This window comes from Pan paniscus, chromosome 6, assembly GCF_029289425.2.
Source record: "Pan paniscus chromosome 6, NHGRI_mPanPan1-v2.0_pri, whole genome shotgun sequence".
NCBI classification, from domain to species: domain Eukaryota; kingdom Metazoa; phylum Chordata; class Mammalia; order Primates; family Hominidae; genus Pan; species Pan paniscus.
Window position 1 is genome coordinate 113,361,111 of NC_073255.2, and position 27,128 is coordinate 113,388,238.

The window sequence follows — 27,128 nt, forward strand, 5'->3', positions numbered from 1 at the left end:
TTTGCCATAGAATGTAGACTGAAAGGGCAAAATTGAAACTAGAAAAAAGCAACCAACTGAAAATATGCTTTGGCGACAGTTCATAACATACTCGACACTGTACAAAATTGCATCCTTGACAAAGAAGCAGACTTGAGAAATAATTCCAGAACATGCAGAAAATGAAAAGCCCTGAATAGAATAAAAGGGATCTAACCTTTGAATAATAGATGTTTCTAAATAATTCGTGCTGTGAAAAGTAAGCGAGACAATATATGTAAAACTCTTAGTGAGTGCTCAAAAAAGAGCAGACACAATTAATATTTTCATAAAAGAATGCATGACAAATGTGCTGTTCTTTATCTGCACAGAAGCCTATACCAGCCCAGCGGCATTTTGTACTGAGGCAGGTGCAGGTCAAGGTGATGAGAGCAAGTGTAAACCAACATGGATCAAACATCTCAGATAAAATAAACAACTAATGAGGATTCTGGACTTCTACCTGAAGTTATAGTAAATGGAACCGAATTCCTTCTCAAATCCTTACGAATAAACCATGATAATATTTTCTCCATGGTCTTTCTGACCTGTCCTTTTCTAAGAAAAGTGTAATTTTTTAAGGTGATGTTAAACAGGCAGCCATTAGTGATTTACTATGTTTTAAGTCATGCATTTGAGGACTGGAGTTAAAAATTTTGAGAGGGGATTTTTTTTTCATTGACTTTAACTTACTTGATAATTGGTGAGTGGTGAATATTTTAAGCAAAAATGATTTTATAGTTTTTAATACATAAAGAGATGTTTTCTTTTTGAATATGAACAATGTTTCAAAACAGAGTAGAATAAAAAAAATCTTCATCTAAAAAACATGCCTTGTTTGGAGATGAAATGGGTAGGTTCAGTTTGGTAAAATTAACAAAAACGTCTAAGCCCAGAAAAACCAATAAAATATTAAATTTCAGTGCTGGGGCATTATATTCAATGATATGCTATATCCCTGAGTCAAGGAATAATTTGAATTCTGAATTTTGAAAGTGTCCCCCCAACAGGGGCACATGTGCCTCTGACACGGTGGTGGGTACTGCACAGCAGAATCTTTAAGGAAGTTACGGACAAAGGGAGCAGAAACAAAATATACCATTAACAGCTGTTCAGCTGATCTCTCCAACTCTTCCAGCCAACTAAGAGACTGAACAAAGTGAAAACAATTAACACTCTGTCTACAAACTCAGGTTTATTGGAAAGTATACAAACAAGCTCAACTGGTGGAAGGATAAAAAAATAATGCTCTGTTATTTCAGATCTCATAGAAGGCTTGGCTAAAAATGTGCCCATCAAAAGTAAATAAGTTGAGAAGGTATTCTGGAACCATAGTGACTGAATACAGAGTACAGAGTATTGCCCATTCTTTTCCAATCCCTACTTCTACACCTTTATCTTAGAAGCTTATTATTTAGCTTTTCATTTGCTTTTAATTTATCTGAAATTAAACACACACTCCCACTCCCCACCCCCCATCCCCATCCACACACACTAGAGATGAAATCTGTGCTTTTACAACATTGTTAGTCTTTGGTTCCAATACCTTTATTAATAGTCTATTATTTATCCACTGCCACACCTGTCATTACAGATGCTTTCTGTAGTTAGGTCTGTTTCTAGGCTTTACGTTCTATTTCATTGGTCCAGTTTTCTCTTTATGCATCAACACCACATTATTTTAATTAGTTTGCTTTGATATTTGGTGGGGTAAGTACCCCTTATTCACTGTCTTTTCTTTCCATCTTATTCTTTTTTAATTTAAAAAAAATTTCTTTCTCATTCTTTTTACTTCACTTTTCCAAAATTGATTTATTTTTGCTCTTTACTCTGCAAATTTTGTGGGGAAAAATGTTTGAATTGTATTGAATTTATAGATTAATTCTGAAAGAATTGCCATCTTTACAATAATGAGTCTTTCTATTTATGAACATAGTAAAACTTTCCATTTATTGAGTCTTTTGCCTTCAATAAAAATTTTATCATTTCCTTCATAGTAGATCTTTATATATTCTGATTATGTTTTCGATACATAAAGAAATGTTTCCTTTTTGAATATGACCTTTATTATGAAAAATAAATAAGAAAAGCCCAACCCAATGAAAAATGGGCAGAAGTGTGGCCTGTAAACATATGAGAATACACTTTACTGGTAATCAGGAGAATGCAAATTAAATCAAAATACCATTTAATTGGCAAACAGTAAGAAGTTTGAGAGTATCAAATGTTGGAAATGATTTTGAGCCTTTAAACTCTACTGATGGACATATACATTGATATATACACTGATGAATATAATTTAATATGGTTGAAAATGTTCATACATTACTTCCCAGTAATTCTATTTCTTCCTCTCAAGTAACTACTGCACAATTTGAAAGATATTTACTATTGGGAAAAAGCTAAAACAACTTTACCATCCTTCATAAAGGAATAGCTAACCTGTGGTTTATACAAGGTAATTCTGTTCAGCAGTTGAAATTAAAAAAAAAACAGTTCTCTATTCAAAGACATGTTGTGATGGATAAAAACAGGTTGCAAAAGTGAGATACAATGTATGTAGTTTTTTAAAACACAAAAATAATATATTTTTTAATGGATACACATATAAATAGTAAAAAGAATAAAAATTTACCAGGCAATGATAAGCATCAATTTTAGAACAGTAGTTATCTCTGTGGAGGAAAAAATTATGGGAGAAAATAGAAAGAAAAGGGCTAGGGTTTTCTGTAAAACTCGTAGGACAGAAGAAAACTAAAGCAAATATGGTAACAATTAAATTCAGTCAAATATGGGTATGGTGTACAGGTGTCAATATTTTCTGGAATTTTCTCTATGTTTGACTATTTCATAATTCATTAAAGTCTTAGATTTGGTGCTGATGTAATAATAGATATTTAGATGCAGTAACACAACAGAGTTCTCTCTTTTATAGAGAAACACAAAATAATTTTGAGTTTTTAAATAACTATAGCATTTTAAATAACTACAGCTGCATTTCTAGAAATGCAGATATGGTATAAATCAAGGAGAGGCTGAACTTTGATTTATTAGAACTTTACCAATAATTTTTTTTATTTTGGAATACCATTCATGATGACAATGATGCTTGTGGTATTTGAATTACAATATAAAACACCTCTATCAGTTCGAATATGTAGCTGTTCAGATTCTACACATGGGCTTAAGCAAATCATATTTCATTATATCATTTAGGATAATCTTTCCTAAATATTAACATATTGAATTTCACACTACATCACTGTAGTTTATTTATATTATTTGTAACCATCATAAATTTGCCTCTACATGTTAGCCAGGGCATTGTATTTATTTTTAAAAGATTATGTGTAGATGATACGCTCTATGGCTTACACTGCAGCATAGGAAGTGTCTGGAAGGGTTGGGAAGCACTTATCTGTGTTGGTCCTCCCGTTTAGTACCAGTCTCTTTCCACACAAAGGCTTTTCAAGAAATCAAGACCATCAGGACAGGAAGGGGTCTCCATCTTCTCTGCTGAAATTCTTATCCTATCTGTCCTGTTCATCCCATTCTCAGTGCACACAAACCGGTGTTTCTTTTGCCCACAGATGAAATCTGAAAATTCCCTCTTCTTTATCATGCAGAGAAAATTTAATTTTTTATCTCTCTCATTTGCTATAATTCTAGACTAGTTCTGGAGACCCTCTTGCATAAATTAAAAGGTTCATGAAGGAACTTCTCCCATTAAAAGTCACTTTACCCCAGAAACAATGTACCCTGCCCACTTAGAATGAAAACTGCTACAAATTTTATAGGGTATAGTTTATAGAAATGTAAAGAAAACTTTTTAGAGAAACAGACTGTATGTCTGCATGGAAGGACTCCATACTGTAAGAATGTCAATTCTTCCTAAATTGATATGTACACCAAAATAAAATCCAGACGAATCAAATTTTAAACATTTTTTTAACATTTATAAAAACTAGATTATAATTAATCAAGATTGTTATGCAACTTCTGAAAGGAGTAGGACATTCTGGTACAAAGGAAAAGGCGAGGGAAAACTTGACAATTGAAAGTTAACATCACCGTGTTTAGGAAAAATCAAACTGGTTACAATGTTTATAGCAATTATGATAGCATAAGCTTATATCTTGATGAAGAGCTCATAAAAGTGCAAACAAAGCAGAACGATTTCACCTAATAAAGAGACAATGAACTAAATTTGGACAATTAACTAAAAAAGAAATACCATTAGTTAATAATTACAGAGAAAGTGTCTAAACTCTAATAATCAAATGAATTCGGATTTTAAAAAATAAGAATTTTCGCAAGAATTTCTCTTTAAGTGTGTAATATACTGCTTAGTGAGGTAAGTAGTCTTATGCGTCACAGAGAGAGATAAAAATATAACTTTTGGTGGTTATTAATAAAGACTCTTAACATAGTTCAAATGTTTCAGCTTAATAATTCTATTTTGGGGGAATTTATTCCAAGGAAATAATCCTAAAATTTACATACACAATTATTAATTGTAGCATTAATTTTAAGATCAAAATTTTGGAAAAAATCAGCACAGTAGGGTAAACTTACTCTAAGGAGTATGTAGTTATTTTAAATTATGTTTAAAATGACTATATAATTACATGGAAATGCTTATAAGAGTAATATAAAAGCACTGTTGGTCAGTAAAAATATTAACGTGTCTAACTTCATTGGTAATTAGGGAAACCATTCAAATGCAATGAGATATCACTCTGCAACCAACAAATTGGCTAAAATTAAATAGATGGAAAATACCAATGTTGATAAGGTTGTAATACAATGAGAAACCCTCACCCATGGCTTATCGGAGTGTAAGCTGGTACAACTGCTTATTTGACAGTACTTAATGAAGTTGAAGATATGCATACCCAGTGACCCAGCAATTCCACTCATAGATGTAGAGCCCAGAGAAACCCCTGCACGTGAGCACCAGAGTACAAGAATGTGCAAGAATGCCCATGGCATCAGTGCTTGGGATAGCCTGACACGGGCAATGCCCATCTGCAGTTGAATGGATAAATTGTGGATTACTCGTGCTAAAAGACAGACATAATAAAATGAACAAATGAGAACTAAACAGCACAAGACAGATTATTTTCACCAATACAATATTGAGTGAAAGAAGCAAGTCAAAAGAATTTGTGTTTATGATTCCATTTATTCAAAGTTCAAAAATTGGAAAATGGAAGGATTTTCTGGGGCTAAGAGTGTCTAATTTCTTGACCAAGGATGTGATTAGAAGGTGATGGCTTTACAATAATTAAAAAAACTGTACATATATATTTTATACACTATGTAACGTATGTTATGTGTTATGGGTCGAATTGTGCGCCACCCCCCAAAACACACACACACAAAGATACGTTCAAGTTCCAACCTCCAATACCTCAGCACGTGAATTTATTTGGAAATAAGGTTGCTGCAGATGTAATTACTTAAGCTATGTTAAAATCATACTAGAGTAAGGTTGTTCCCTATTGCAGTATGACTGGTGTTCTTATAAGATGACCATGTGGAGACACAAATGAGACAGTCAAGTATAATCGGGTCCCCAGAGACCCTCTAACCAGCCTGTGCACTGGGAGAATGGGATGGAGCTATGGAAGTTCCTGCCGTTTGCAGTGGGGAGCAGCCTGGCCTCTCCTTTTCCTGGGTGGTAACCTGGGATTCAGTCTGTGAGATGGGGGCCTGTTAACAGGAACCCCTCTTACTTTGCTGAGAGTCTTTTTCCTTTTTGCCAAATAAATTCTGTAACCACTCACCCTTCAAAGTGTCTGCGTGCCTAAATTAACCTGGTCATGTGACAAGAACCCAGATTTTCCTGCAACACAGAGACACAGAGAAAATGCCATGTGAAGGTGAAGGCAGAGACTAGAGTGATAGGTCTACAAGCCAAGAACTGCCAGCCATCACCAGAAGGTAGGAGAGAGGTCTGAGGCAGATTCTCCTCCAAAGTCTCTGGAAGAAACCAACCCTAGACACTTTAATTTTGGACTTCCAGTCTCCAGAGGTGTGGGAGAATAAATTTCGGTTGTTTTAAGCTACCCAGTGTGTGGTATTTTGTTAGGGCAGCTCTTGGAAACTAATACATTGTATTTTCACATTAAAAATATATTTCAAAGTTCCCAGGAGTTGATGTTTCTGGTCTCTAATTTATTGAATAAATCACAAAATCTAAAATAAAAAAGTAGCCAAATAATTGTACTTTATATATTTCCTGGAAAAGTTACACTGGCGACACAATTCAAGTATAAAAATAAGGAACTCCTATTCAGAAAAGGAAACCATGTAGCATATCTAGTTGCACCAACAGGTCAAAGATCAATCGTAAATGTCCAAGTACATTAAAAAATAAAGAATGTGGTTTGTTCCAAGTTGGCCTGTAAGAATTTCAACCTGACCCTTTGATTCTCTTCCTTACTGGAAATTCTCCAGCGTCTGAAGTGACCCTGCACATGGCTTCTGGGAAGACATTCTCATTCATTCCATTTCACTCCAGAGCAAAGACGAGCTGACCTGAAATAAGACCTGACCCAGAGCTTCTCTAGGGCAGAATACTGATAAACACAGATGGCTTCGTGAAAGACCATCTTTGGTTACAATTCTGCCTTCTACAAGTTAGGAATACAGTCTCAGAGTTTACAGAGCAATGTACTCTTGGGTACCTTCCTTGGGGACTGAGTTTGTATAGGATATTGAGCATGCTTGTAGGAGTTTTGGCTTTCTCATATATGTTCCATATGATCAGGAGACGCCATAAATAAGGGCACAAAGGAACAATACATGGTAAACGGATTTTTTTTAAAGCTAACAAAATGCAATGTTATCTTTCTAGTACTTTCTGGTTTTCATATAGTAAAACAGAGTAAACTACAGAAAAATTTTCCTTCAGAAAAGTAATATGAGGTGGAATAGAACAGTGATAAGGAATTTCGAAGCCAGTCTGTCTGTTTTCAAACCTTGGTTCAACAATGAGGAAGGGGTCCCCAGTGGGAGAGAGCCCCAGGTGGGGAAGAACAATGAACAGTTGTTCCGAGAAATGGGAAATCACAAGCAATGACTTCTTCCTGGCACAATGACCTTGTTCTGTGCGCACAATGACCTCCTTCAGCACAGCAGCTCCCCCCAGCACAACTCTATAAAACTTCGCTCCAGTTGCACCCTGCCTCTACACAGCCCCTTCTCTGCTGTGCTGCCGGTTGCAACCTTGCAACGCATTTTCATACTTTCTCGAATAAATCTGCCTTTCTTTACCTACAACTGTCTTGGTAAATTACTTTACCACCTGTGACACCGGCCCCAGCTAGTTGCACTCGTGAAAACTAGCTGGTTGTACTTTGGGCCAAGTATTAACCTCTCTGAGTACAAATTTCTTCATCCATAAAATTAGGATTAAAAACTGCACCCACTGCAAAGGATTACTTGGAAGATTCAATGAGGCAGTATATGAAAAGCATTTAGCCCAGATTGTTGCACATGGTTAAGTGCTTAATAAATACTAGTTACTAGCATAATAATAACAATAATAATAATAAGTCTGTACAGACTAATACTTGAAGTAGCTATAAAAAATTCCAGCAGCGCTGATATTAGATTTGGCCCCCTAAGGGTCATTTGGTTCACCTCATTAAATTAGGCAGAGAAGGAAAATTTCAGCTTCTTGAGTTGACCACTCTCACACTTAACATTTCGAATTAGAAAAACAAAATTCACTTAAGTTTTCTAGTCTGTTAAATAAATGGGTTGGATTAAGTAATTCTAAGGAGCTTTCCAAGTACAAAAAATTCCTATTTCTAACATCCTTTGTCAACCATAAATCAAACATTTTGCAGTCTCTGAATCATTTTCTCTCTTTCAATGAGTATTTCTAATATACCAGCTTCTGCCCCTTTTGATGAAGAATATAACTTTTAGGCTAGTCTGGTGACTAAAGTCGTGTGTGTGTGTGCATGTGTGTGTGTGTGTGTGTGTGTGCATGCACAAGCATATGTGGTGGTGGTGGTGCTGCGTTCCAAGAAAGCCTCACAGACTTGGGCAGCCCTAATACTGCAATTTCAGTCAAAGGGATGGGAAGTTTCCATACCACTAAAATTTACTTGCATCAAACTTTTAGGTTCATCTGCTATGAAAGAGAAGAAAAGTATTGTTTTGTGGAATATTCTAAACAGTTGATTTTTAAAGAGTCAAGTGTTGTGACATAACATTTGTTTTTAATGATATTAGCAAATATCATTGTTATGTTGATTAAAAAGATTTAGTTGTAGAAATCTCTTGGGATTTCCAAATCCACCTGGGAGTAAGAAGTGAAATTCAGCAACACTCCAGCATTCTGGCACAAATCCTTCCTTCTCCTCCCCTGGGTACCTTTGCCGGTTGTCCAGGAGATGGCACTGTTGCTTCAAGGGAATGGCCTCCACGAGGCCCAGGAAGAGAGCCTGGGGGCAAAGGGGTTGAGGGTTGGGGATAATATACGGCAGTTAGAAGTTAAAAGAGAAGCAGTGAGAAAAGTCTTGTTTAATGAACCTTAGGAATAATGACAAAACATGTTTAAATAATTGTCTTCCTCAATTTCCCTTTATAGGGGCGAATGTGAACATGAAGACCAACAACCAAGATGAGGAGACGCCCTTGCACACGGCTGCCCACTTCGGCCTTTCGGAGCTGGTGGCCTTCTACGTGGAACACGGGGCCATAGTGGACAGCGTGAATGCCCACATGGAGACCCCCCTGGCCATCGCCGCCTACTGGGCCCTCCGCTTTAAGGAGCAGGAGTACAGCACGGAGCACCACCTGGTCTGCCGCATGCTGCTTGACTACAAAGCCGAAGTCAATGCCCGGGATGACGACTTTAAATCTCCCCTCCACAAGGCAGCCTGGAACTGTGACCACGTGCTCATGCACATGATGCTGGAAGCTGGCGCCGAAGCCAATCTTATGGATATCAACGGCTGTGCTGCCATCCAGTACGTGCTGAAGGTCACCTCCGTGCGCCCTGCTGCCCAGCCTGAGATCTGCTACCAGCTCCTGTTGAACCATGGGGCGGCCCGAATATACCCTCCACAGTTCCACAAGGTGAGGCTCTGCCCAGTGGTCAGCAGGTTGAGGAAGATTCAAATGGCAGCCTTGTCTGAAATCTCCAAGTAACTCAAGCTTGCTTGAGGCTTGAGTCCTGGGCTAACTACCTCTGATCCTCTTTGACCTTCCATTACATACCTAATCCTAGCTGTCTCCTCATCTCATCCTAGTCTAGGTTTGCTTGAAATTGGGTGTGAGAGCTAGAATGAGAAAAAGAGTAGCAAATAATTTGTTTTGCCTTGTGTGAACACCAGTGCACTGGTGCCTTTCTGAGGGACTGAGGTAAGTCTGCCAGAAAGGTGAATAGTGTTAGACAGGCATACATTTGCCATCTTTTAAACAGAATGACTGATCTAAAGATGACTCAGCCTGCTTTGAAATTAGCTTGTAGCCATGAAAGGGCCACTCGATTTTCCAGTTTAATGAAAGCTAACGTTTATTAAGTACTAAAAATTATATTTATTATATATAATAAATAAGCACACTGTTATAAGCATTTTGTATGTCTTCATTTAATTCTTACAACAATCATACAAGGTATATATTATTATTGTCCCTATTTGACAGAGGAGGAAACTGAGGCACAGTTAAGTAACTTACCTGAGCTCCCACAGTGCCAGTGCCAGGATTCAACCTTAGATACTTTGGTTCCAGCATCTATTCTTATGATATCACACTGCACGGTTTTTCTTAACAACATTCATAATCTCAAACAGGCTGGTAGGGACCAGTTGCTACCAGTATTGATATGACTAAGACATGGGACGTATCCTCAAGAAGCTTAGAATCTAGCAGATGAGACAAGCAAATAAAGGGGTAATTTTAATATGCTGTGGTAAATGACAAGGTAGAAGAATAATGAGTGCTACAGAAATATGGAAGAGAGTGAATTTTGCATAGTTTTATTGCTAGTAATTAATTTGGAGGCCAAAATGCATTTTACCTGAAAATAAATCAAATAATACTATACTTAGCTTTCCCCCTTGCTCTAAAAATTTAATTAACAACAAGAAGAGTTTGAAGTATACAACAGCTGACTAATTAGGCCACAGAAAGCAAATTAACAGATGTTTTTCTGAATTCACAGCTTAAGTTCTACGTCTTACCTGGGTAAAATGTCAGGGACTTGTCTGAAGTCCTGCAGTGTGAGGCTTAGTTAGAAGAAAAGTTCTACTAGAGAATTTAAGGGTAGTGCCTTCAGTCAGGGCAGATTCCAGATGGACAAACCAGAGAACTTTCAAATGAAGATTTGATGGGTTCAGCAATCCTGTGATCTCAATAGGAATTTTCTCTTGGTTATCAGGATGCTAATGGAAGATTAACTAATTCTTTTTTAAAAAATTATATGTAAAGCCCAGAATGTCATGAATTTTCCAAAAGTTTTTTAGAGAACTACAAATGATTAAGATGAGGAATAGAATAAGAATAATGTTACAGTAACTGTCCTGTGTTGAGCTCTAAATAGGTTTTATACAGACTATTTCATTTTATTTTTATAATAGACTCTGAGGTGGTCACTGGCATTACTCACATTTAAAAGGTGATTAAGCTAAAGCTAATAGTGTTAATATATTTTCATAAAGTCACACAGAGTAAGTGTCAAGTTCACTCATTTGTTTATTTAACAAATATTTACTAAACACCTCCGAAGTGTCAGGTACTGTTCTATTTGCTGGAGGTAGAGCAATGAACGAAAGGCCTTCATGAAAGATACTTTCTAGTGGGAGACAGGAAACAAACAAAACAACAACCAAATAAATATACTCTGATATGTTAGGTGCTATGGAGAAAAAGCAGGGCAAAAAAAAAAAAAAAGAGAGAATGCCAGATTATGTGTGCTACTTTAAGTTGATTAGAAAAAATAAGGATGTGGGGGGCTGGGTGCGGTGGCTCACCCCTGTAATCCTAGCACTTTGGAGGCTGAGGCGGGCGGATTGCTTGAGTTCAGGAGTTCAAGGACAGACAGCCTGGGCAACACGGTGAAACCCTGTCTCTAATAAAATACAAAAAATTAGCTGGGTGTTGTGGCGTGCGCCTGTAGTCCCAGCTACTTGGGAGGCTGAGGCAGGAGAATGGCTTGAACCCGGGAGGCGGAGGTTGCAGTGAGCCGAGATTGTGCCACTGCACTTCACCCTGGGTGACAGAGCGAGACTCTGTCTCCAAAAGAAAAAATAAGGATGTGGAGGAACAAGCCATGCAAATACCTGATGGGGAGGTGGGGAGAGCATTCCAGGCCTAAGGAAAAGCAGGTTCAAGGGTCCTGAGGTAGGAGAGGGCTAAGCATGTTTGAGGGAGAGCAAGGAAGCCTCAGTGGCTGAAGTGGAGTGAGCAAGGGGAAGATAAATCCAAGAGGTATATATGTGGGTTGTTTGCAGACCATATATGTCGCCTTGTAAGCCGTGGGAATGTTCTTGGTGTTATACTCTGCATGGGAGAGGAAGTCACTGAAAGATTTTGAGTTGAGAAAAATAAAAGTCTGATTTATATTCTAAAATGGTCCTTTTGACTGCCTTTCAGAGAATAACTCTGAGTGGGGGGCTGGCAAAGTTGCAATAATTTAGATGAGAGATGAGGGTAGCTTAGATTCACAGTGGAAATAGTGAAGGTGGTAAGAATCATGGACTTTGGGGTCAAACTTGGATTCTGTCACTTACTTAAGAGTGTGATTAAATAAACTGCTGAAAGTTTCTGGGCCTCAGTTTCTTCCCCTGTTGAATGAGTATACCCTGAATTTATGCCTTGGCAATGCGATGCAGACTCAGTCCTTCCCCAGAAGGAAGTTATTCCTACTCATAGCACAACACAAATATGCTCAAAGCTCAGAGGATGGTGCCAAACATTTCTTTCCTCTTTCTCTTGGACTTCTTTCAGTCACTGCAGAGTCTCTTTCCCAGTTCCTCCCTTCAGTCCTATCCTACATCTATACACATCTCTCTCTTTGTTTACTTCCATCTTTTTTTCTTACCTACATCTTGCTAAGGGCTGGTCATTCTTCATGATGTTAGCTCTAGAAGACAAAAACATCTACCTCTGTAATACAGCTCACTTCACAAAGCATAATTTTCTGCATATTGTCGTTCAAAGACTACTTTCCCTCCAGCGAAAAGGATGGACAGGGACACAGGGCATGAAGGTGCCAGAGAAACATACTCTATCACTTTATCCATGAATAGTAATAGCCTTCTTGTAAGGCTGTTTTGTTAATTAAATGAGATAGCATTTGAGAAGTGGTTAGCAGGGTGCCATGGGCATGGTAACCATTAAACAAATGATGGCTATGACTATTACTATTCTTAAACATGTGTTGAGCAGGAGAATTGGTGCTCCTGGGCCTGCTTTACTATAGCAGTCTTCCCATCCAGGAGAGACAGTATGTGTGTGAGTCCCTGCCCAGAGACTAAATGTTGACTTGTATTCTGAAACTTGCTGTGAAATCGAGTAGTGGCATTCAACCCTAGTGTTCACTTTTCTCCTCCTCTCAACATGTGCTCTTGGTCCAGCATAAGCATCTCCCCTGCTGGCTTTTCTTGGTAGCTTCACCAGCCTGTAAAGTAGGCATACAATTTTGTGTTCCAACCAACTTTGTCCATGGTTAGCATTTTCTTATTCAGTTGTTTTGCTCCTTTGAGTTCCTTTAGTTTGGCTGTATGCTAAAGACATTTAGGATAGAGTTGGCTACTGGTAGATGGCTGGTATTACAAACATTTTTGTTGCTACTCAACAGACTGTGTAGGAGAGCTGGCCCCCCTCCAAAGGAAAAGTAAAGAAAAACTATTCAATTTACTATGCAGATGCTTCAAAGTGATTTAGAACAACTACTCCACAGCCCGACTTTCCAAAGAGAAAGTCATCTTTATGACAAGTAAGTGACTGACTCATTTATCCAGAAGATAAAGTGATTCGTTCTTGTGTGGATGGGGAATTCAGTTTCCTTATTTACAAGGAACAAGGTCAGAGCTGAAGATGTTTTCTTCCAAATACAAAGCAAATTTGTAGAGGGTGTATTTCACTGAAAGCCAATGTGTAAATTACATAAGCGGGGGAAAAAAGAATTATAGGGTCTGCAATTGCTTTCCAGGGTACAAAAGGACATTTGATTTTTTTTTCTCCCAGCGTAATTCAGAAGAAAGTGACACCCCAGGGAGCCAAGATTGGGTTTTCTTGTAGGGCAAGAAAGACATTTTTCTAGAGGAGGAAAAGGTAACACGAGGGTTTGGGAGAGGTAAGGATGATTTCTGCCATTGAACAATGCTGTATATGAAGCTAGGCAGTTCTCTTTGATCATTAAGTACCTTTCTGAACACATATATGTCAATATAAAAGAGTGGAAGTAGCTTGAGAATGTTTCTGCTGAAGTGGCTTACAGATGACGTTTGGATGAGAAGAGAGGCAGGGAGACTTACCTTGAATCTCTTTTTTAATAGATTGTGTATTAATCCATGCTTTTGGGGGTTGGATGGTGAGATGAGGTGTCTAAATCTCTCTCCAGTAGTCACCACAGTAGAAATAACTTTTTTGTCTAATTGTTCCTCCATGAAGGGAGAATAGAGATGCCAGAGACTCATCAAGGTGAGCTTACTGAACATCTTCTGTTTTCTGGGATGGCAAGGTCAAAAGGAGGCTGTGGTTTCTCCCTTTGGGGTCCACATCAGTCTGCTGTCTCATGTTTCCTTTGTCTTATGTTTTCATGAGGAAAATGCTGCTAAAACAAAACTCCCGCTAATCTCTGTCCCTAACCTTCTCACTTCACTTAACAGATTGATGAGTTGGGAGGAGGAATTGACTTAGCTTGCTCAACCTTGGGTCTAGAGGATCCTTGAATTCTTTGTTCATTTATGTGGCAAGCTTCCAGTAATAAACTCTGTCTGCCAGGGAGAGGCCTGCAATTTTGGGTTATAAATTCAGTTTGGGGGTAGAATGTTAGAAGCTGTGTATGGCCCCCTAACTAAACATATGTAATCTATTTTATCAGTAATAAAGATGACATTCTGATCTCTGATTGTCATCTTCATTTCATTTTTTAATAGGTCCTACACTAAAAAGGGAAAATTACTTATTGGGCTTCTAACACTCTTCGTGCTGTGACACCAAGGGTCTTAAAGATGAGGACAGGGCAGCCCTAGCTACAACTTTTCGTTTATCCTTTATTTATCCCCCACAATCTGTTCCTTACCTGTTTCAGTCCACCCAACTCCCAGTGACTTGACCTTCTAATTCAATCTGCTGGTATTTAATCTGTCTTCATCTCTTGATCTTCATGACCCCCTTGATAATCTCACTTTGAATGCTTTCTTCATTTGGTATCTTTCACTCTGACATGTCTGGTGTTTTTTTGACTTTGGAGTCATGCAGACTTGAGTTTAAATCCTGACTCTACCATTTCCTAGCTAAAAGACCCAGAGGTTAAATTTTCTCAGCCTTTGGTTTTAAATCTCTGAAATGGGGATGAATATAGGACCAACCTCATAGGATTGTTCAACGGCTGAGCAAGTTAAAGTATATGAAGATTTAACACAGTCCCTTGCACATAGTAAGTCCTCGAAAAATGGTAGCTATTATTTTCCCTTCTTCCTCTCTCGTGCCTATTAGGATTTCTGAAGCTGTAGGTAATGATCCTCTATCTTTTCCATTTATACCCATTTAGACTGTCACTGAACTTCATGGCTTCTGCCAGCACATACTTTGATGACACATAATAACTCCGTCTTAGCTTTCTAATGGGGAGCATCTATTGTGTACATTTTTTGCTGACATGAATGGCTGGGCGCGGTGGCTTACACCTGTAATCCCAGCACTTTCAGATGCCTAGGCGGGCAGATTACTGGAGGTCATAAATTCAACACCAGCCTTACCAACGTGGTGAAACCTCGTCTCTGCTAAAAATGCAAAAATTAGTCAGGAGTTGTGGCATGATTTGTAATCCCAGCTACTTGGGAGGTGAGGCAGGAGAATAGCTTGAACCCAGGAGGTGGAGGTTGCAGTGAGCTGAGATTGCACCATTGCACTCCAGCCTGGGCTAAAAACGTAAAACTCCATTAAAAAAAAAAAGATGAACTATCCTCCTCCTCATTATCTGTCCATCCCAGATTAGTATGTTCCTTATTTCTGTCAATCAGTGGCAACTCTGTTTGTCCTCTATCTCTGGCTTCCAAGTTGTATTCTTTCTTCCTCCTATCTGATTAGTATTAAGCCCTATACTTGTTTCTTCTCCCAGCTTCAGCCACCCCTCCTTCCCAGCACTAGCCCTGATACCAGCCTAGGAGCCGGTTGGTGCACTTCCCATTAGCCTCCCCTCCACTCTCTGCCCTCGATGCACTTGTCTTCTCCTCTGTGGGTTGCTGATGGTGCTCAAGGAGCACCTGATGATCTTTATGTTAGTCTTTTATTATTTACTGACTTATATTGCTCTCTAACTCTTTGAAATTATTTGTGTCTTTTCTCTTCAACTAGGTTGTACACTCCTTAAAGACAAAAAACAGGTCATAAATCTCCCAGAATTACTGTCATAGTACTAAACCCAGTGCTCAATAAAGGCTTCTTAATGGAATGGATAGGTTGAATATCACCCCTTCTCGTTAAGAGTGTATAATAGCCTCTTCTTGCCTGTCAAGTCAATCCCAAGCTCTTCAGGCTGACTTCCAGATGTGCTTCCAGCTGGCTTCATCTTACCAGTCTGACCTTTAGCCCTGCCCTGACTCCATCCAGGTTGGCCTCTTTACTGTCAACACACACAGACACACTCACTCACACACACACACATGCACATGCACACACATGCGCACACTCTTAGTTGGATATTAAGATCATAACCTTTCTGTCTCTGTTTTATCTGTGATCCCAAGACATTAGGTCTTTACCACCCTACACTGAAAAAGGCAATGCTAGACCACCTATGAGGAAGGTTGTCGAGCAACACATTTCCCTATGGAGAGAAAGTTGGTTTTGTGATCTTTTGCTCAACAATAATAGGTTGAGGTTGATATGGTCTGGGAAATTAGGAAGAAATGTCTTTGGAGAAAGTTGTTTAAGTGCAGAGGCATGCCTCTCTTCTAATGCCTCACCTAACACCAAGTGAAAGGGGCTTTAGGAGGACCCCTCAGAAAGGTTGATTTATGTTCTCCGAAGTTTCATGGGAAAAATGGAACTGATACGAAACTCATGATGAACAAATTTAGAAGAGCAGATCTGTGGCTGGAGCTGCTTGTTGGGTGGCAATGGAAAGAAAGATGATTAAACTGGGAGTCAGGAATGCCTTTTACTGGCCACACCAAAAGTTGGTTAAGTGTATAAACATCCATGTAGTTTAATCTAAATGTTAAACCTAAATCTTTCTATCTCCTAAAGGAAATTCTGGCCATCTTGACTAAGCTTTCAAGTATTTTTGGTTGGTTAATAAACTATTAAACAGAGTGTGCTAAGAGCTAACTGAATTTCATGTCATCTTTCATTTGTTAATGAAAGGTAAAATACCAATAAGTGTGGTTTAGTACATGACACCAGCCCTCTGCAGGTATTGGACTGGGAAGATAACTTGGCTCAACTTGCATGTTACTCTGTAGTTTACTTTACCTCGTGGTCACCAGTGAATCTAAGTTGATTGACTAACATTGAATTTTTTGATAAAACGTTCTGTAGAGCTGGAAGAGTTTCCCAGGCAGCTGGAAATGTATTCTGTGTCCAGTCTGTCTCAAAATTGCTTCAATTATGTACAAAGGCAAAGTAATTCTTCAATTCTCATCTTCTTTGTTAGTGCCTCTTTTTCACTTGCTCGTGGAAGGTGAAAGAAATTGGTTTGATTTTATTAATCTATCTATTTGCCATGGTGGCAGTGTACTGGAATACTCAAAGGCGTGAGACTTCTCAAAATCGTTTTAGCATTCCAGGGAGCTTAATAGGTCTGTGGGTTCTGGTTTTTTTTCACAGATAGGGTCTTGATATGTTGCCCAAGATAGCTTTGAACTCTTGGGCTCAAGCAATCCTCCTGCCTCAGTCTCCCAAGTAGCTGGGATTACAGGCACATGCTACCATGCCCACTGGTCTGTGAATTCTTGATGTCTCTGTGAGCAGAATGAATGAACCATATATGTGCATCAAACAGATGAAACTCTGTGCTTCCTCTGCAGGTGATACAGGCCTGCCATTCTTGTCCTAAAGCAATTGAAGTTGTAGTCAATGCCTATGAACACATCAGATGGAACACAAAGTGGAGAAGAGCTATCCCCGATGATGACTTGGAGGTAAATAATCGATTCCCTTCTAATAGTTTTCACTATCAAGTACTTCCAGACTGCTCTAGAAGTACAGAAAATTGTAACAAAAAAGTTGGTTTTGAGAATGCCTTTAAAGCGTACTCAAATGCAATGAGACAAAGGGTTATAAAATGCAGGTTTGAGAGTTAATATTTCCATCAAATATGTGGCATTAAGGAGTGTCTTGGGGAATTCCTCCATTTATGGGCAAGTTGAATTAAGTATATAAAGGTGGCAGTTTTCCTTTCTTCTCATTAATTTAGATGAGTTAAATGATAACATTTGGAATTGCTTATATAGCATTTTTACCAGAATATTAAAGCGTTTTGTGTAGATTATTTCATTTACTTTTAAATATTGTGAAGTGACTATTAGGCAGGAAAGAGTTTTAAAAACCCTGTCTTGGGTCCTACAGAAAGCCATTGGCAGAGTCAAGTTCTCACTTGCAGACTTTCAGACTTTGCTACCAATGTATACCAGTCCTTCCCACTGAACACCCTTGGTTCTTGGTTTTAGATGTCAAAGTCTGTCTGTAACACATGGAGAGGTATCAGGCACAGGGTGCAAAGTTCACTGGGCTTGGAGGTCTGTGGCTTAGGTGTAATCTTATTCTGCTACTTATTGGCCGTGTTACTTTTAAAAGTCACCTAACTTGAGTGAGCTGCATTAATCCTTCACTTCCATTAAATATCTGAATATATGCATCACACCAAGCACATAATGTGTTTAAAATTGCTATTTTGGTTTAGATTCATCCAGGCACTTCACACATGCATATTTTATCTTATCTCCTGGGTTCTGAATTGTAGAATATTATTTCCCCTCCCCTTTCCTTGTATACCACCGCCTCACTGCTCCCATTTCAATATTGCGTTTAATTTTTGCCTCACCAATAGAGACCCTAGGAAGCTGCCATTACGTATAGAGGTTAGTTGCAGCATTGCTGATTTTTATTGATGTAAACTGTGGGGCCTTGCTAACTTTAATTTGTCTTGCCTTCCTTTTCAGAAACACTGGGATTTTTACCACTCTCTCTTTACTGTGTGCTGTAACTCTCCAAGGACTCTCATGCACTTATCGAGATGTGCCATTAGAAGAACATTACACAACAGATGCCATAGAGCAATTCCTTTGCTTTCCCTCCCATTGTCATTGAAAAAGTACTTGCTTTTAGAGCCAGAGGGAGTTATTTATTAAGCCTTATGAGACAGCAGTTCCCAATCCTAGGTATTTAAGTGGACTCGCTGGGTAGACACAGTTTGCCTAAATAAAATGGTACTTGGGTTGATTATAACACTTCAGGGATTTCAAAACACTTTACAAACACTGTCATTAATCCTAGAATATCATGGTATGGGGAAATAAAGAAGAAGTAAAGTTAAGGAATTTTCAAAGACAAGGATGTATTCAGAATGTACTGATAGAACAGTAATAACTAATATGTATAGTGTTCTTACTAAGTACCTGAAATATTTTTGTAAAACTTCTTATATCTTATCTCATCTGAAATGGGACCCAGGTTTTCTTCCAACCAATATAATTCTGTGCCTTATCAGTAATATGTTTACATTCTCATTCAAATGGCCATATAGCAGGCTTTGCAATTGGCCTCTTAAACTTGGTGTCTTCCCCCATTACCCCTTAGCAGTAATTACTGTCACTAGTTTTGCAAACTCCTACTCCCCAAACCAAGCTACTCAAGTTTATTTCAGTGATGAAGGCATATGAGCATAGTCAAAACAAGGAGATCTTGGAGTCAAATTAGAAATGAGAAAGAAACATCAGTCCAGTTAATAGTCAAGAATGGACATTTGAACGGGACATCACTGAGCCAGAGACTGGAGATGCAAAGATGAGTCCCGTGTGACTCCTGCCTTCCAGGATCTCACCATTTAGCAGAGGATCCAGACATACACACAGCTAACTGCAATATAAAGTGACGGGGCTAGAGTACAGGTGCAGACTCACTTTTAATGCTTATCTTTCAAAGTTGTGTTTCTGACATGAAGTGTGATTTTTCTTTTAAGCATGAAGTTAAAGAGTGAAGGGGTTATGTAAAGTAGAGGGATCTCCTGCTCTTGTTAGGGTATTTTTAAGGTTTTTTCTAGATAATGTGTCATTTTGATATGGTTTCTTGGTTAGTATTAATACTTTCCCAGACTCCTTGAGAAAAATATTGCACACTCAATGGCTCCAGTGCATGTGACAAGGAAGCACAGGAAAATGGGGGAAAGAAAGTGTGTGAGGGGACCTAGTTGATTACTTCGGTCTTTTTATGTAGCAGACTGACATTTCATAGCATTGTAGCTAAGAGATAAGGAGCACTTTGCTAGTGACAGTGGGCTACGAAAAGTAAATAGAGAGACTTTTTGAAAATGGTAAAAGTTTGAGAAACTTGGGAAGATTAGTGTGTTAATCAGGCTTGCTAGTTAGTGGATTGCAGAAAGAAAAATGTAGGTGATTAAGCTCTGGGCCTTGTGGTTTATGAGGTCAATTTTGCTTCACTTTTTTTTTGTTCTTGCTAATCACTTTTAGATAAGCTCATTGCTCTTAGCATCATTTTTTAGAGGTTAAAGCAGAAGTAAATTGCAAACAAATCTGTCAGTTGTGAGCAGATTTCTTTTATGTGTGTGGTTCTCCATCATATTTAACTTTGGATGCTGGAGTGTTGAATAGAGATGATGTCAGATATTCCAATAGGCTATCATTTAATGTTAACTGGCGATCACCTAACTGGTTAATCTCAGTTGAGACTGTGCTTCTGAACTGGGATTGTCTTACTCCCAGGGCTGTGTAAGAAAAGTCATAGGTGGATACAATAATCTCTTTTAAGTATCAGTTTTACTCAGATATTTTCGTGGAGATATTTTGTACTAAAACAAGATCTATATCATGGAATAGAATGCTGAATTTGTATGAATTATTCACATAAAGCTTGATCTTTCAAAAAATAGTTTGCTTGCAGCAAGTGGTATTAGAACACATCCTAAAACAGAATGAAATGATGTCTTTTGCAGCAACTTGGATGGAGCTGGAGGCCATTATTCTAAGTGAAGTAACTCAGGAATGGAAAGTGAAATACCACATGTTCTCACTTATAAGTGGGAGCTAAGCAATGAAGATGCAAAGACATCCAGAGTGATATAATGGACTATGGGGACTTGCAAGGGGAAGCTTGAGAGTGGGGTGAGGGATAAAAGACTACATATTGGGTACAGTGTACACTGCTCCAGTGATGGGTGCACTAAAATCTCAAAATTCACCACTAAAGAATTTATCCATGTAACCAAAAACCACCTGTACCCACAAAACTACTGAAATCTTAAAATAGTAATAATTAACAAAGTAAAACAAGATCACACCCTGGAACAACTGGAGGATTGCTTGCTGCCCTGCATCTTAAGGCGTATTCTAGCAGCAAAGCTTGTGATGCACTGACTTGGGGCAAGTAAAACTGATGCTGAGGACAAAGGGAGAAGATGTTCCTCGCCCAGGGAAATGAAAACTTTTCTTATTCACCTTGCTTGTGCTTAAACACTTATGTTCATCTAGTGTAGAATACATGGCTACTTGTTTGTAATTTTTTTATTGGTGGAATTAAAGTGATTTTTCCTTATCTTTGAACTTTTATTTAGAGAACTTAAATAAAGCTCCTCTGTCTCCTTTCATCTTTGTGTTTACTTACCAATAAGACTCTTTTTCCTAACCCCGCTTTGACTTTTCAGCAATGACACTGAAGAACTCTACACATTTCATTGCTTTTATCAACAGTTAAAAAGAAAAAGAGAATCAGGGATTGTGCCTGTAAATAAATAATGTTTTCAAAAGAAAGTAAAGGGTAACTGTGGCCAAAACACAAATACAATGCAGCCTCTTGCTGTAAGAACAAGTGTGTTTTAATAGTAATAAAGAAATTGTACTGAATCATTCTCCTCTGCCTCTCACCATCTCTGTCCTCCTGGGGTTTTTCATTTTCCTTCATTCTCACTGTCCACTAAACCCTGGGCAAAGCAACAGAGGAAATTACATCCTCATGATGCCTTTGTTACTTTCTTAGAAAACTTTCTGTAAATAGGATCTACTGTCTTGAAGAAAAAAACAATCTCTCTTCTGAAACTTACATGAGAGGAAGAATCTTAGATATGAGGGAAAGATCACCTATCTTGTTTTCTCTCCTTCTTAGGAACTAGACACACTTGTGTTCTATTTTTTAATCATCGAGTGTTATGTCTCTACTTTGTCCTTCCATTCTAAACCCAGTGGGTTCTGATAAAAACACAGTAGTCGAACGATGATTGTAGGGATAAGAAAAGTAACAAACCGTTTGCAGTGGATTATCAATGTTGGAAAAGACAGCTGAGTCTTATGTTTTTATTACTCATCTGATTGTTTGTGAAGAACTTACAAAGTTCTAAGTTGGTACACTTTCCAAACTTTTACAAATGAATTCAACTATTCACCCATTTTCTTTGAAACACAAACACCACAGCTAGTATCTGGAAGGAATTCCTGATACTTTCTTTAGGAGGATAAAGTAGATGCATTACAGTTAGGTGTTTGGAAGTTTGGCTCTGATGCTCTCTGTCTGGGTCCCCTCTTTATCTGACTCATAATATAGGGAAAATGACACACCTGCTCCAGGCCTCAGTTTTTTCATTTGTAAAATGAGAATAGTCACGGTGCCTACTTCATAGGACTTTTATAGGATTGTTTTGAGGGTTAAGTTATTAACAGATTAAAACATGTAGAGCAGACCATGACACTCAGTAGCATTTTATTGTTATTAATGTCCTTGCTTTTGTCATAATCATTATATTGTAGAGATAGGCTCCCACCAGTGGAGTAGTATATCCTTAGAGTGAATCTGTAGCTGCAGGTGATACATTGTAGATTTCTATTCACTTTGGGAACTGTTGGGTGAGCTTGTACTGTGTCAGGACTTTGGTGACAGCTGGGAATCCACGGGGGAACAAGACAAACCAGGTCCCTGACCTTCTTGGGCTTTTTTGAGGTAGGGAGTAGGGATAGAAATTCTCCACTGAGTGGGGGATTAGTAAACATGCCAACCAATTAATTTTTGCATCTTTGTATTTTTGTAAGTAGTAAAATAGACGCAATGATCTATTTTACTATGGAAAAATTTAGTCACTTGAAAATGTATCATATACGGAGCTGATTTCGCAGCTGTTTCCATCTTCAGTGGGGGAAAGAGAAGGAGGAGATGAATTTTGTAGCAGGACATAGATTAGCAATGAGATCCCTAGCAGGGAGGGTCATTGGGTATCAGAATGAATGAGCAGAGGGTAGAATAATTTCATTCATTTATTTTTTGACATGCAAGAATTTATTCTCTTAGCTGGATGTGGTGGCACATGCCTGTAGTCCCAGCTCCTCCGGAGGCTGAGGCAGGAAAATCACTTGAGCCCATGAGTTCAAGTTTACAGTGACCTATGATCACACCACTGTATTCCAACCTGAGCAACAGAGCGAGACCTTGACTGTAAAAAAAACAAAAAACAAAAAACAAACCCAAAAACTTTATTCGGTATTACTACCTGTGTAGTTCTCTGATAAATGTGGGAAGAAGAAGAGGAGTGTTGTTACCAAGTCACTTTAAGATTCATTTTTAGGAGCTGAAGGTTTTGGTTTATTTGTTTTTATTTAGAAATAAGGATAAAAACTACACAGTTTTTTAAAAAAATTAGATGCTGTCTAACTGAGCCATTTGGTTCATCAGAAAGGATTTTCAAAACCTACGTTTCAGTGATAAGTTGCTTTGTTCATGTTTGATCATATCTGCCATCAATGAAAAACAATGTATGCAAAAACATCCCCCAAAAGTGGTTTTTTTTGTTGTTGTTGTTTCTTTCTTTCTTTGTTTTGAGACAGAGTCTTGCTCTGTTACCCAAGCTGGAGTGCCATGGCATGATCTCAGCTCATTGCAATCTCCACCTCCCAGGTTCAAGCGATTTTCCTGCCTCAGCCTCCCAAGTAGCTGGGACTACAGGTGCCTGCCACCACGCCTGGCTAATTTTTGTATTTTTAGTAGAGGCAGGGTTTCACCACGTTGGCCAGGATGGTCTCGAACTCCTGACCTCAAATGATCCACCCACCTTGGCCTCCCAAAGTGCTGGGATTACAGGTGTGAGCCACCGCGCCTGGCCAGCAGTTGTTGTTAAAAAAGTGACACTAAGTCGTTTAAGTGAACTTAAATTTCTTCTTTACTAATTGGTTTTCTGTTTTCTCAGAAAGAGCTATGTCTCAATGATATTGGATAACTACTCTGCAAATATATGCTGAATCCAGTTATGGAAATAAAATAGCCACCTTGTATTTCTTAAAGACAGCCTGGATTAGTTTTCAGTGCTTACTAAGCAGAGAAAAATGGACAAAACAGCTATCATGCTGGGGTGTGTAAGGCAGCCTCAGATGTAGAAGGTAGGTACTGAGGTCCTTCTCAAGATCCAGGAGCCAAGACACACCTGCTGAGAGGCACAAAGGCAAACATTCACTCCTTGTCCTGTTCCAGATGTGGTGGAAGCTGAAAGTCAGTATTTGACTGACAAGTGGTGGGAACCAATATAGATTACGAATAATTTGATTCAGGAAGCAAGACATACAAAATGAGCTGCCCATTCTCTAAACAAGGATCCTCTCTCTACCCTGCTCTGGGTCTTGGCAGAATGACTTTCACAGACTGTATCAACTGACTCCCTGTCACCTGGCTTCCTAGAGGGTTCAGTCCATGGGAAGATCGGCAGAAGATTGGGGCCCTTCCTGGCTCCCTACCTACACTTCCACAGATAGCCCTTAATTAGTTTCTTTTCAGTCACCCTATTGAGTGTGTTCTCCATTTCCTCTAGGGATCTGACTGATGCACACACAAAAAACACTGTGACAAGTCCGTGACAGCCTGGGCGGTGGTCGGGGTGGTAAGTGCTATTGGAGTCGAGGGCAGATAGAAGCCACTATGGACCAGGGAAGGCAGGTGGACTTGATCTGTGACCTGAAGGGGGCTGGGGTTTAGGTAATAGTTTGGGTAACAGTAAGGCCCTGGGGTTTGGGAGGGAATTTAAAAGTGAGTATCCCTGACAAAGGGTGAGAGCTGGAGTATACACTGAGTATTCACCACTGTCAGTTAGAGTAACTTGATGCACGTAGATGAACATTTGTTGTGTGTGGGGAGCAGAGGATGAGGTTGGAAGAGCTGAGTGGGATGAAATTATGAAATGTCTCGAAGAGTGGGGAAGCACCATGGGGAATCAATGAATATTATTATCATCATAATTATACTTTTTCCAACCTTATAATTTTTATAGCAGTAACAATTATGATACAACCATGTAACATTTACAGGGTATTCATCATTTTCAGAGCACCGTCATGATGTTTAATACCAGGTAATTGCCTTTATCATTACTCTTTTCTTCCATGCCACCCCCAAATACAATTCTGATCCTTTAGATCTGAAAAAATATGTAAAACTGACACTAATTAACCCTCCCTTCTCATGTAAAACACTCCAATCATATGGAATAATTTACTCTGGAGCAACAAAGGGGATGATAGCCTTACTTTTTCTTTTTATCAAAAGCTAAAGATTTTAAAAATTGCATTAAAAAAAGAAAGAAATGTTTCTTCCAGGGCATCAGAAAATGACAGAACAGAGCAAAATTTGGAGGTCTAGGACTGCTTATACTTCTCAACATGGCAGTGTTCAAGTGCTGAATTATTCACTGAAGCACTGACGTCATTACAGTCTTTCAGGGATCCCAGGACTCCAAATACTGCTGAAGTCAGATGGACAACAAAAGGTCTCTTAGAATGATCCATCAAGGAAAACACAGGCATCAGCAAATTGTTCCTAAGCAACGTCTGGTTAATTCTATGACAAAAATACAAAGAAGCTGAAAACTGTTTACTCCAACTAGCACTGCAGTGTGGCACAAAGAAAAATATATGGACTTTGGAATTCAATGGCTTGAGTTTTAATCTTGATTGTTCCATTTAATATCTTTGTGAACTTGGGTCAGTTTCTTAACTCAAGTGTCAATTTCTTTATTTAGGTAATGGTTATTAACTACTTGACATTCCAGACTCTTTGGGGGAATTTATTTATTTTTATTTATTTTATTTTATTTTTTTGAGATGGGGTCTCACTCTGTTGCTTAGGCTGGAGTGCAGTGGCACAATCTCGGCTCACTGCAACCTCCACCTCCCAGGTTCAAGGGATTCTGTCATGTCAGCCTCCCAAGTAGCTGGGATTACAGGTGCATGCCATCACGCCCAGCTAATTTTTCTATTTTTTGATAGACAGGGGGTTTCACTATGCTGACCAGGCTGGTCTCAAACTCCTGTGATCCACCTGTCTCGGCCTCCCAAAGTGCTGGGATTACAGGCATGAGCCACTGTGCCCAGCCAGATATGACAAGGTTTCTCAGGCATTTATGTGCACAGGCCAAAGATCCAGCTTTTTTTTTTTCTTTTTATTGCATTTTAACTGCAAAGATTTTCCCGTGGTACAGACTCACTCTCTGAAACAAACTGTCCCAAGCTGTTTTGTTAAGGGTTCATCGCTCCTGGCAGTTTGGCCTGAAGGAGGCACTGTAGGAGAATTTTCTCCCTGCTGTGAATCACAGCTATGGAATTACAGACAGCTTTCATTTCTAAAGGCCGTCTTGAAGAAAATTAAACCAGAAAGATCAAGAAAGGTAAATAGGTATTCTATGGCACCTTTCTTTAATCTCTTGGTTACAGTTTCAAAGAATTTTGCTCTTCCCTTCATTGGAAAGAGATCTGGGTATCAGGAAATGATTTTAGAACCATAGGTTTCTGTCCTGTGGTTACATAATCTGGAAGGAAAAAAACAACATTGCAGTTAGTTTCTCTCTGTGTAGCACTGAAATAGACAATTTCATTAGTAATTCCATTCATTCAATTTCCCTTCTTTCTTTCTTCCTCACTGTTTTTCTTTCTGTCTCTTTCACATTCTCTCCATTTCTCCCTTCCCTTATTGTTTCTTGTTCTCATTCCCGGGTGTGGCTTTTTGTTTTTGTTTTGCTTCTTCGTGGCTAGGATCTCAGTGTGAGCATGTACTTATGTAGAGTAAATGTTGATATATTCTTAGGGTCTGTCAACAACTGGCAAGAATAGCGTTTGTTGTCTTTCTAGCAATAGATTGCAGGTGACAGATCAGGACCAAGCTAGGATCAAAAACTACCAAAGAGACAGGAGAAAAGCCTCCAAAATGAGATATGCATGTTTCTGCCCATCCCAGGCAGTGCCAGAGAAGCCTAATCATGCCATCTGGGTCACAGATGTCCCATGAACTTTTGCACATAGTCAGACATCTCCACCAGTATGGTCACAGAGTTGCTCCCTTCTGGAAAATCATAAAAGAATTAGTTATTGAGATAATATAGCTGAATAGGTAGCCATACAGAGTAATGCATACAATCAGATATGCCAGAGTTGGAACTCCTCCCTGCCACTTAATATTTTCTGAGGCCCAGTTCCCACCTTTGTAACTAGGAGCAATAATTGTTTAGTACAATGTCAGGCACCTGGTTAACTTTTAATAAATTGTAATTATTATTATAGTCCCACCCTGCTTGAATTCTAGATTTCTGTAAGTGACTGACTTGTAGACCCTGCACATTCCACAAACGGTTAGACACACACATACCTAACAAAAATATGTGAGCATATGAATAGATATTCAGTGATATTCCAGTTGCAGCCCACTGAAGGAGATCTGCC

General features: G+C 38.8%; 1 protein-coding gene across 1 annotated transcript in view; it reads left to right on the forward strand.

Moving 5' to 3' along the window:
- ASB4 (ankyrin repeat and SOCS box containing 4) overlaps positions 1–21,287 on the forward strand; it is a 54,219-nt gene extending 32,932 nt beyond the window's left edge. The window contains exons 3-5 of the mRNA XM_003809706.6: positions 8,627–9,117; positions 17,244–17,357; positions 18,378–21,287. Coding sequence (XP_003809754.1) covers positions 8,627–9,117; positions 17,244–17,357; positions 18,378–18,566 — 794 coding nt within the window. The 3' untranslated portion in view covers positions 18,567–21,287. The remainder of the gene's footprint in view (positions 1–8,626; positions 9,118–17,243; positions 17,358–18,377) is intronic.
- Positions 21,288–27,128: the final 5,841 nt, after the last annotated feature.